The following is a 12,209-nucleotide window of genomic DNA, read 5'->3' on the forward strand; positions in this document are numbered from 1 at the left end:
GTCTACTTCATGATTCTAAATCATGCCTTTCCTACATTAAGCACCTACACAGTCTACTTCATGATTCTAAATCATGCTTTTCCTACATTAAGCACCTACACAGTCTACTTCATGATTCTAAATCATGCTTGTTCTGTTACATTTTTGAATAACTTCAAAATGATGTCGATGAAAACCCAAAAGTAAAACTGGGAGGAATCTGAAGCTGAGTTACTGTATTAATTTGATATGCAGAAAGAGCTATGGTGTGAATGTAGGCAGGTAGGTAGGTCTCTGCTGCTCATATTAATAGATGTGGTTTGATATGCAGAAAGGTCTCTGCTGCTCATATTAATAGATGTGGTTTCAGTTCTGGAAAAAAAAAAGGAAGTTGGTCCCCTCCTATTTTTACTACTAGTATATGCAGCAAGTCTCGTTGTATGCTTATCACTCGGTGACTTTGTTCACATTTCCTGTGAAAATGTTCATATGTGTTAAGACCGTGGTTCTCAAACTGCAAACTGGGGGGTGTGAAAAATTAAAATGTATCATTTGAAATCTCTTTCACCTTCGCCTACAGAAGGATAGCAATAATAATGATAGGGACACTGGATATTTGGGCCTTGGGCATCTTGCACCACACATCAATTCAGACATTTTTACAGTTTTTTTCTGATTGCTTAAGCACATTTTTTGTAACTATTGACTATTTTTGCTCCTTCCAGACAAGAGGGATCCGGTTAGAATTAGAGTAGGCCAATAAATAAAACACTTCTGCCCTGTCTGAAGGAGAGAAGAGGCTCTTAGCGGTTTTAAAGTATAATTCGTCTATTTCCTAATCTCATTTTCATTTCCTTACAAAGCCCTGATGATGTTAATGTGTCTTGGTTTTTTTTTAAGGCAGTTGATCGTTTTTCCATCAGTCCAAAAGCAAAGTTTAAAGCTATAAATCCACAGCAATGTTACATTTTTCTCAAACTGTGAAAAGCATGAAATTGTGTTTCCTCTCGATCCTATTGCGTAACCCCTCCCACACATCACACACATTTGTGATGAAATGATGAGCAATTGGTGAGTAGCTCTGCTTCGTGCATTTGTGCGAGTGCATTTCTATTGGTGTGAGCATGATGTGTGTGTGTGTGTGTGTGTGTGTGTGTGTGTGTGTGTTGATACATACAGTGGTGTATATCTCACCCCCTCTTTGCTTGGGCCCAACGCTGTGCTGCGCTGCGTGTTGTGGCTGAAAGAAAGTGTGTGCTTCAGCATGTTGCATTGACCAACACACACCAGTACTGCAAGCCTCGGCACATCCACAGTTCCAGAAGACCAAAGAGAACAACACGCCAAAAAGGACCCCCAAACCCCTCCACACACACACCCTGGTGCCCCTCACATCCCTGCATCCTCCCGCACCTCTACCCCCACCCCCACCCCCGCCGGTGACCCCTGTTCATGACCCACCCCCCTCCCTCTCAATCCCACATCCCAGTGAAAGGTCCAGTCACGTGTTGCCCTGCCCCACAACAAAGCTCACTGGCACGCTTATGGCCATTTGTTCCTGCTGCCGAATTGTTTTAAAGGATTTTGCCTCCATCGACAGAAAAGTGAGGGGGATAACTTTTTGGAATTCAGCCTAACGGTCCTCTTTGACGTTTCTCTCACTCTAGGCTAGCACTGTCTCTCTCTCCTTCCCTGGGGAAAGGCTGATCCTTAAGAGGCTTTCTCGATCCTGAAGAAATCAGGTAAGAAGCATCCTGCGCTGTTCTTTAGGCCACCATGTTAAACTGATATCTGTGTTTTACTCTTCCCTTTTGGCATGAGGTGGACACGTCTGGGCTTTAATTATTAAATAAACAGCTAATTAGGCCATGTCAGGATCTTCACTTCAATATTTTAGGACATGGGCAGTGAATGATTAAAAGGTCTTCTTTAATTATTAAATAAACAGCAATTAGGCAATGTCAGGATGATTAAAAAGTCTTCTACTACTCATGGACAAGTTGGTTATAGTTATGATAAATGGATGGTTGGTAAATTAACTTCTTCTAGTTTAGATTAATAAGAAAATTGCATCTTTTGAGTCAATTATGAAGACCAGGAGAGAGGAATGGTGCAGGGCATCAGGAGAGGAGCTGTAGAGGAATTGTACGCTGTAACTTCCCCCTCTGGGTCAATATTTAGTGATCACCTGTGTGTGTCCATGGTAATATGGAAATGTGTCATTCAGTTCATGATGCAAATCAAGATATCTTAACATGTGGTTCAAAAATCAATAGTAAACAAAAGAATAATAGTAAACAAATTGAGCTTGAGCACAGCAGATGGGAGGCATAGACAAATATGTTTTTCTTATTATAAATAAATGTGTTTTACTGTAGAGCCCGACTACAATGGGATGTTTGCATGTGCAGCAGTTGCCTTTTGTCAACCTTTGTCTTGTCAGTTAGGCTTGGCTTATTTGTCAACACTGCTTACAGCCTTATCATGAGGTTAGTAGTAGGCTAGGATTAACTCCCCGTTTAGAGCTATGCTGAAATGAGTTTTATTCAGTATTATTTAGCCGTATTTATCCAGTATTGTTCAGCAGATTTTCATTTTCTAAAGTGTCTATCTACAGAGCTTATATGTCAAACATAACACAGGCGTGTGAAAGCGCTTGTGGAGCCTGGCACACTGCAGCAGTGCTGATCATACATGGCCATGGCCACAACAACATGGCACACTGCAGCAGTGCTGATCATACATGGCCATGGCCACAACAACATGGCCGCAGTGGATTTGAAGAAGATATCCTTGTTATTCTTCGGCAGAAATGTGGTGGAGGAATTGTACGCTGTAACTTCCCCCTCTGGGTCAATATTTAGTGATCACCTGTGTGTGTCCATGGTAATATGGAAATGTGTCATTCAGTTCATGATGCAAATCAAGATATCTTAACATGTGGTTCAAAATGATGTGAATGAATGCATGTGCTGCAGCTGGGCTGTCTCTCAATGTGAGACCCTCACGGTTCATTTGGGGCGCAACAACTCAGCAATGCCTTAATCCTGCACATATGTGGACTGTCCTGCACATATATGAACTATGCCCTGCACATGTATTAACAATTTCAATACATATATTCCTCTGTCCTCCTCTGTCCACTGAATGGTGACCACTGAACTTTTCTGTGAATTGAACTTGAGGTGTGACTGACTAAGCACCAATCAGTGAACTTGATCTTTTGTCTCCTTTTCCATAGGAAACATCAATTAGGTTGTTTACAGTTAATGAGGCAGCTTAATTAATGGATTTATATAATAGAATTTCCTGCCAAGTGCAATCCTTCTATTGATTGCTATTTGTGTGCATGCTGTGTGTGTGAGAGAGAGAGTATGCATGCTGTTTGTGTGTGTGTGTGAGAGAGAGAGTATGCATGCTGTTTGTGTGTGTGTGTGTGTGTGTGTGTGAGAGAGAGAGTATGCATGCTGTGTGTGTGAGAGAGAGTATGCATGCTGTTTGTGTGTGTGTGTGTGTGAGAGAGAGAGAGAGTATGCATGCTGTTTGTGTGTGTGTGTGTGTGTGTGTGTGTGTGAGAGAGAGAGAGTAAGCATGCTGTGTGTGTGTGTGTACCCATAAACACCAGCACCTGTTGAGGTGTGTGCTGGCGAGGTCACTGCTGCGTAAAGGCCCTTACCCTGTAGCTAGTCCCAGGTGTTCACCAGCTAAAACCTGAAAGTTCATAATCCGCCCATGTGCTCAGGCCTATAGCTTCAGTCTTTGTCACTGGGATTAAGTGTTTTGTGTTTGAGTGCTAAACATCACAAAGTTCTAAACAACAGCAAATAAAGTCTAAAAAACTAAAATCCAGATGTATTGCTCCACCCCTCTGTCACATTGTAATGCAGTGCACTTCTGTCATGCCAGTTAAATATCCACTCAGTGCCCACCTGCCTGCCCTCTCTCTCCCTCTCTCTCCATGCCCAGTGTGCAGAGCTCCACGGCCTCCACCACAGCGCCACTCAGGATGTACAGCTTTATGGGAGGGGGCTTATTCTGCGCCATCGTGGGGAACATCCTGCTGGTGGTCTCCACAGCGACCGACTACTGGATGCAGTACCGGCTGTCGGGTAGTTTCGCCCACCAGGGTCTGTGGAGGTATTGCATGTCCGGCAAGTGCTATATGCAGACCGACAGCATCGGTGAGCACCTCCACCAGTCACTCCGATATAACCCACCAGCTCATTTCCTTACCAAGCACTCGTCATGTTGTACTTCTGCACAGAAGTCAGGCTATGATGTATGTCATGAATGAAACATGATACCTAAACTATATCAGTAGTAATTTGACAAGAATTCAAGGCTTTGGTGAAATAGATTTGACAGTTTCCATTTTTTTGGAAGCTTAAAAGAGCCGTACAACTTAATGTAATTCTGAAGAGGAAACAACTCAATGATAAATGACTTGATTGTTGTAGGAAGCAGATGTCATTATGTTACTCTGCACCACTGTCCACTGGGGTCAGACATTAGGACGCTGTGTAGAGGCAGCACCAGCTCTAAGCATGGATCAAATAGAAGGAGGAAGATGAGACTTTACATTGTAAAATACACATTACACAGAGAAAGACAAATAAACACCATCACGGCTATAATTGGGCAAACTGAGTGATGAGCAGCTTTTTCTTTTGAAAATGAAAAATATATCTCCTCTTTCTGCAGAATGACTTCCATGAAATCAATAGGCACACTTTTGAGTGGGGGAATGTGTCAGATCTGAGGCCGCTTGTGAAAGCAAAAGATTGCGGCTGATAAATCAGACTGCTTATTGACAACCTATGTTCTTTCTAGTAGCATCATGACTGAGATGCTGTGTGTTGTTATAGAGATTTAGCACTCAATCGTGACTCTGCTCTTTGGGCTGTTTTACCATGTTCCCCGTGTATGTCCATATCTGCGCAGCTTACTGGAATGCCACCCGTGCTTTCATGATTCTGTCGGCCATGTCGTGTTTCGCCGGCATCATCGCGGGTATTCTCTCCTTTGCCCACTTCTCCGCCTTCGAGAGATTCAACCGCTCCTTCGCTGCAGGAATCATGTTCTTCGTTTCAAGTGAGAGTCACACTCACTCCCACTGACACCAGCCTTCACACCTTTATGGACATTTTGCTTTCATGTCATGAACAACTTTTTTACATCACAAAATATTGCACATACTGCACAATAACATGTCTTTAAAGCTGATCAATCCTCTCTCTCTCTCTGTCTCTCTCAAACACACACACGCATGCACACACACACATATACACACACACACACTCTCGCTCTCTTATCTCTGTCTCTCAACACAATAACATGCCTTTTAGAGCTGATCAATCCTCTCTCTCTCTTATCTCTGTCTCTCTCTCTCAAACACACTCCTTTACAGCCCATATTCAAAGCACATATTCAAAGAGTCTGTGACTAGTGTATGTGTGTGTGTAACATTTTGTTCAACTTCTCTCAGCTCTTTTCGTTTTGCTGGCGATGGCCATCTACACGGGCGTGACGGTGAACTTCCTGGGAAAGCGCTTTGGAGACTGGCGCTTCTCCTGGTCCTACATACTGGGCTGGGTGGCTTTGCTCATGACATTTTTTGCAGGTCAGTGGTGGCAGGACAACAGCTGAGATGTACACAAAAGACATACTTTATCTTGATAACACGTTTCCCATTTTCAAAAGATTTCCTATGTGTATGATATAAATATTAAGATTTCCTATGTGTATGATATAAATATTATGATTTGGTGGAGCTATTTATTGTTATTATTAGTATTGTTTTTATTGTTCCTCTTATTATTAGTAGTAATGTTGCTATTGCTGTTATAGCCACAGATGTAATGTGTTGTTTTGGCTTTGCAGGGATATTTTACATGTGTGCCTACAGAATGCATGAATGCCGGAGAGTGGCCGGGCCACGCTAAGTCAACAGGAAGAGGAAGACTTTTTTCTGAAATGCTCTCGCCTCAAGGCAAAACCTAACCAACGTGAAGCAATAGTTCAATGGCTCAAGCCAAGTTACTAAACAAAATATAAACATCACTTTTCTTTGGAAATACGAGCAATAAATAAAATCATGAAAAAAAAAACAGGTTTACGTCTGTCTCGACCATTTCCTCTCACACACAAAAGAATTATGAACGGAATCACAAGCTCTGTTTTGGAGGATGATACATACAGCCCATGGAAGATAGTCTTTTTTTGTACCAGACACTGGAAGTGCAGTATGACATTTCACTCAATGTTGGGGAAAAAAGTTTTCACACATGTTGGGATGAAACTTTCAATAAATAATGTTATTATTTCTCATGAGTCTGTCCTTTTCCTTTACGGGCGCATGTGCAGTTCAGCTGTGCAGAGCTGGAATCATCCAGTTCAAATGAGGTACCAATCACAAGCCAATCCCCTTGTCCTCCCAAATACTAACCGTTGATGATGACAAAAAATATATTTTGTATTGCATTTTAATTGTGTGTAAGTCACATTACAAGCATCTATCTTGTACTTTACATCATTACATAATGCATTTATTTTCATAATGAATTGTTGATTATCTAATAACCACAACACAGGTCTGTGTCAATAAATTAAATAGTATTTACAGATAAGACATCACCAATGGGGCACTCTATTATGAAGACTATGGACCAGGGATCTCCAACCTTTTTCTCATGTCTAGAGCTAAAATAGACATGGCCGAGTCTTTTTTTCTCCGAAAGCTACTTTGACAAAATGGACATGGCCAAGAGCTTTTATGTTAGTAGCATGCCATGTATTCATATAGATCTCCACCCAAAACCTGCCATGTATTCACATAGATCTCCACCCAAAACCTGCCATGTATTCACATAGATCTCCACCCAAAACCGCTGAATAAGATTTGTATGCTTTTTAAAGGTTCATTTCAACTCATCTACCTTCTCTCTTTGTAGACTGTGAATTTGATTTCATAGGAAGTTGAACATGTTTCCCAAGTGACTGGGTTTATCAGATTTATGAACATCTCCTCCAACCTTTTGGAGAGCTACATAGCAGAGCCCTGCGCAGGACTGGCTTCCTCATCCCACTCCCGCCCGCTCCCGCAATGTGTATGTCCACTCCCGCCCGCTCCCGCAATGTGTATGTCCACTCCCGCCCGCTCCCGCAATGTGTATGTCCACTCCCGCCCGCTCCCGCAATGTGTATGTCCACTCCCGCCCGCTCCCGCAAAACTCTTAGAATTTATGCCCGCACAATAAGAGATGCATTGATTTTGTGTCTTCTCCCGTCCCCCAGGAGAAAACACGTCATTTATAATAGATATTCATGGGGATGTTTGTTTCTCCATCCTGTCGCTTGTGTTAACCTTTCCTGATTGCTTCGTTTCTGACCGTGGTCAGAAAACCAGGAGAGACTCGTTACCTCCAGGGCTGACGTTATAAAATAACTAGCGGTACAAAATATGGCCACCGCTCAGTCCTGTACATCCATTCCTCGAAAATAAATCACATTAATCAATGGTGCTGCAAAGGTGAATAGATTTGTAGCACTTGGCGCTGCAAAGGTTAATAGATTTGTAGCACTTGCCAAAAAATGTGTAGCATTGTTATAAATCCATCCATTGCAACTGGACTAATGAAAGGTACACCTGTAGGCTACATTGTATTTGGGAAAAGCAGAAGGTAGCAGCACACTGTATTTATTTATTATTAAACAAAACAATCCCTGTCAGATCCATGCAGTTTTCAACAGCTATCAAGAAGAGAGGTCATGTCATGGATTTTTGTGAATGTTTCTTCTTCTAGAGTTTAGTCATCTAGTTCATATGATATTCAACTTAATGCACAAATTAAATACCTGTAGTCTAAAACAAAATACAGTTTTACCCAGTGGTGCAAATAACTGACATGTCCAAAAGGGCCTTCATGAAATGCGTCTCTAGATACACATTTTAACGGGCCAAGTTGAAGAGCTGTTATTGTTTGTGCAAATATAGGCTGATTCATGTTTCCTAGCATTTTGCAACTGTGAGCTCAATCTTTTTAACCTGGCAATAGCCAGATGAATTTCGCTCCGCCTAGCTCCACTCATCCATCTGGAACCGATCCATTGAAGTGTTGCTTCAGAAGGCTGGGCCTAATCAAAAAATGCTTGCATATGATTGAATAAGCCACTTGTCCGTCATCTATTGACGTGCTACTTCAACCACTCACATCGAAGCCAACCCGTGACGCTAATAACAGACTCACAGTCGCTTCTACGCTATGTCACATCTATGAAACTCCCGCCCTGCGTCCTGATTGGCTAAACCATAAAGTTGGTTGGAGAAATCACTCTCAATGGAAGAGGTCCCAGATGGATGTAAGTGAAGCTAGGCGGAGCTAAGCGCCCTCATCTGGCTAGGGTCAGGTTACAATCTTTTAAGAAATCGAAAAAGAAATCGCCGGCAGATCAGGCTGGGTTCACCCAGCCTAGTCCATGGTAGGCTGTTACGTCCCTCTTATACTCATGGGTGGCGTAGTTTCTATCATGTCCTTTTTGGCTGCTCTGCTTTCTTTGTTCTGTTCTATTACTATCTTCAGGTGTGACCTGTGTGAGGGGTGGAGCTTCTCCATATATATACCTGTGCCTGGCGGTTTGTTGGTTGCCTTTTGCCATTTGCGTTGGCCTTGTGCCAAGACCGGGTGCCCTCCACGCTCACTAGACCGTGCCGTCGTTTCTCTACATTGTTTATTTTCAGTTGTCCTTAAATTTCTTAATTATGTATTAATATTTATGTAAATAAATACACCTAGACATCGAGCCCCTTTGACTGTTTGTCAATTTGTGTTGCATCTAGCCTGGCTGGCTGTAACATAATGGGGTCTTCGTCCTCCGTTTGAACTTTTTTTCGTATTAGGACGCGGCAGGTTTTGGGAACGCGACTTTTGGTGAGTACTGTTTTCTGGATGTAGTAGCGTGCATCTCAATCAGGTAGCCGCCGGGTGGACAGAGAGTCTACTACTTTATTATTTTAGGTGGTAATCCTTATTCGGTCTGTTTCGGAGGCTTGCTGTAGACTTCACCATCGGTCTGCTGCTTCCTCACGAGTTTGACGGATAATGTATGCCGGGTCGGAAACCCACTGAAGATTAGCGAGGTTTCAGTTAGGTTTTTTTTGGTATAGGTAAGTAGGGGTTGCGGTGCAGCAGTGAATCATCCAGTTTTCATACTCCTTTTGTTTGTCGCTTCCAAATTTTGTAGTTTTGCGCACTACAATTGTGGTGCTTTACGGGTCGATAGTGTCAGGGATTAGATTTAGTGGGCTGCTGTGATTACCGGGTCTTTGACGCTTTTGTTCATCTAGTCTCCTATCGTCCTGTTAGTTTAGTGTTGTGGCGTGGTTTTGGCCCTTTTGTTCATCTAGTCTCCTATCGTCCTGTTAGTTTAGTGTTGTGGCGTGGTTTTGGCATCCCCGAAAAGTCGTGGTCATCTTTTAGGGGAATTTTGTGGCCACTTCGTTTTGAAGTTTATATTGCAGCCTTTCGATTTTTGTTTGTTTGTCTTGATTTAATCGATTACAACCATGACTTCTGTGGCACAGGAGTGTGTTGATGAACCCTCGTGGAGGCCTTTCATAGCCTCACCAAGGATCCACTCCTGGAGGTAGCGAGCATATTACACATTGTTCGGTGGAGGCCTTTCATAGCCTCACCAAGGATCCACTCCTGGAGGTAGCGAGCATATTACACATTGAATTGTCCAGTGCTGAAAAGCGCTTAAAACACACCGTCAAGTCTGTTTTGCTACCCTATTTAGTTGAGAAGCGAATTCTGCCACCTGTCAATATGAAGGAGGCCATTTGTTTAAAAGAACTATCAATTCGAGAAAAAGAATTAGATAATGAAAGAGAAGAGTTGCGCCTTAGAGCTTCCCAAAATGAATTGGAGTTGAGACGGCTTGAAGTGAAGGCTATAGAGGAGAATATGGATCTTACTAATTCAGCATCTTTCGATATCAGTAAGCACATCAGACTTATTCCACCGTTCATAGAGAAAGATGTCGAAAAGTATTTTCCACATTTTGAGAAGGTTGCATTAACTCTCAAGTGGCCAAAGACGGTTTGGCCTCTCTTGATTCAGTCTGTTATCACTGCCCGCTTAAGAAGTTTACGCGTCACTCTCCCTGGAACAAAGTTCTAATTATGATGAGGTTAAGTCAGCTATCTTGCGGTGTTATCAGCTCGTTCCTGAAGCCTATAGGCAGCGCTTTAGGCGATATAACAAAACTGACCGTCAAACTTATCGAGTTTGCACGGGAAAAGGAGACGCTTTTTGACCGCTGGTGCTCTGCTAAAGAGGTAAATAGCCTGAATAAACTGCGCGAGTTAATGTTACTTGAAGATTTTAAAAACTGTTTGCCCAGTGCTGTTTCCACTTACCTTAATGAGCGTCAAAAGCAGCTGAAGAAGGGCACGAAGAGGGGCAGTGCTTGACATTTTTGAGGTCCCAGCATTTCTGAGATGTGGTGGATTGGAATATCTTTATATGCCTTTCCATGATCCAAATCCAATCCACAGCTCTGAGAGGCTTGGTTCTTAGTTCAGTGAATGTTCACTGAACCAAGGTTATGAAAATAAAGCACAACTTTTCAATCTAAAACAATCTGAACAGATATTAGTACCGAAACCTTTCAGAATTCTTCACTTTCACGAAAAAACGAATGTTTTTTGTGCACGTGAGCAACGTCTTTTTGTTGTTATGTCACAGGGTGTGAATAGCTCAGCTGTGTGGCCAAGGCTATTCGTACCAGGGGTGCAAATAGACACTCAGGAAAAATAAAGAATAAAAAAACGTTGACAATCCCTATATGACCGTTCGCTAGCTTTGCTAGCGGCGGTCATAAATAACGTCGGGGTAAAATCCCGTTTCTGGTGAGCAAATGAGTTTATTTTGGACACTGCACACCTACAAGACTTAAAGATGCCCTGCCACACATATTTCATTACTTTGTGGTAATGTCTGAAGTTTTACCATGGACTCTTTTTGTGGAAAACATGCCTTGGTTACCTTGTTTCAAGCCATTCTAGCATGGTATTGAAACCCTGCATGAAGACTCAGCTCGATTTGCACCAGTTCTCATTAATATTCAACTGCTTGACTCTGATTGGCTAACAGCTAGTAGGTTTCGTCCATAACATGACAGCCGTTATCAACTAATTTTAGCTTCATGGCATGAACTTAGCTTAGCTAGCGAGTGCTAGCATTGTCAAAATGTGCATAAATAAAACCTGCTAGGCTAGCGAGTTCATTAAACCTGTATAACATGGCACTTCCTTGAGTTGACAATAACGTTTTACTTACGGGCACTGGTCGTAGACTGCTGCGATGGTAGCCTACTGCTCCAGGCTTCAACAGCAACCTTTTTGCAAAGCCTGTAGCATTGTTCCAAAAAATAAACTGAAGCCATTTTATCCTCAAGTCTGGGTTCTTGGTCAAAATGCATTGTTGAAGTTTTATTCGCGCACAAGTCCGTTGACATTCAGCCATCCTTGCATAGGCCTACTAAAACTGCCACAGAGCTAAACGAATTTTGTGGGCATGACCCCAACTGGGCGAGCTCATGAATAGTAATGAGCTCATCAATTATACGTTAATCTGAAGAGCTTTTGCAATTGGCATAATTTCTCTGCTTATTTTTTTTCAGCGGCTAGAGCTGACAGAGGAGGTAGCTGTTTATTTTCTCATTCACGACATAGCACAAACACATATGGACCTAACATGTACAAGTAAAAACGTTTTTGTGTGGCAGGGCACCTTTAAACTTATTCCACCAGCGCTGCTCCGGTCGCATACACGCATCTGCTTCCTCTTTCTCTCTATTCCTGCTCTACCCACTTCCCACACACACACACACAGACAGACGGAGCTCTCTTAAAGATGCCGCAGCACAATTTTACAACACTAGCCTACATCCCGATCCCGCAGTGTTTACAACACTAGGCTACATCCCGATCCCGCAGTGTTTACAACACTAGGCTAGCCTACATCCTGCAGTGTTTACAACACTAGGCTAGCCTACATCCCGCAGTGTTTACAACACTAGGCTAGCCTACATCCCGCAGTGTTTACAACACTAGGCTAGCCTACATCCCGATCCTGCAGTGTTTACAACACTAGGCTAGCCTACATCCCGCAGTGTTTACAACACTAGGCTAGCCTACATCCCGCAGTGTTTACAACACTAGGCTAACC

The 12,209-nt window shown here is 42.7% G+C and overlaps 1 protein-coding gene across 1 annotated transcript; it reads left to right on the plus strand.

Annotated features, from left to right (window-relative positions):
* The first annotated feature begins 1,610 nt into the window (after positions 1–1,610).
* On the plus strand, positions 1,611–6,301 carry lim2.5 (lens intrinsic membrane protein 2.5). The gene is made up of 5 exons (XM_048261353.1): positions 1,611–1,721; positions 3,946–4,160; positions 4,921–5,070; positions 5,465–5,599; positions 5,860–6,301. The coding sequence occupies exons 2-5, from the start codon at positions 3,986–3,988 to the stop codon at positions 5,919–5,921; spliced, it is 522 nt and encodes a 173-aa protein (XP_048117310.1). The 5' UTR covers positions 1,611–1,721; positions 3,946–3,985; the 3' UTR covers positions 5,922–6,301.
* Positions 6,302–12,209: the final 5,908 nt, after the last annotated feature.

Source organism: Alosa alosa, chromosome 13, assembly GCF_017589495.1.
Source record: "Alosa alosa isolate M-15738 ecotype Scorff River chromosome 13, AALO_Geno_1.1, whole genome shotgun sequence".
NCBI lineage: Eukaryota > Metazoa > Chordata > Actinopteri > Clupeiformes > Clupeidae > Alosa > Alosa alosa.

What these genes read in the sequence shown, in the direction of transcription:
- lim2.5 (XM_048261353.1), top strand. Translation starts at nt 3,986, where the DNA reads ATGTACAGCTTTATGGGAGGGGGCTTATTCTGCGCCATCGTGGGGAAC. An exon ending in TATGCAGACCGACAGCATCG is followed by an intron (nt 4,161 to 4,920) that starts GTGAGCACCTCC and finishes ATATCTGCGCAG; the next exon opens with CTTACTGGAATGCCACCCGT. An exon ending in GCTCATGACATTTTTTGCAG is followed by an intron (nt 5,600 to 5,859) that starts GTCAGTGGTGGC and finishes TTGGCTTTGCAG; the next exon opens with GGATATTTTACATGTGTGCC.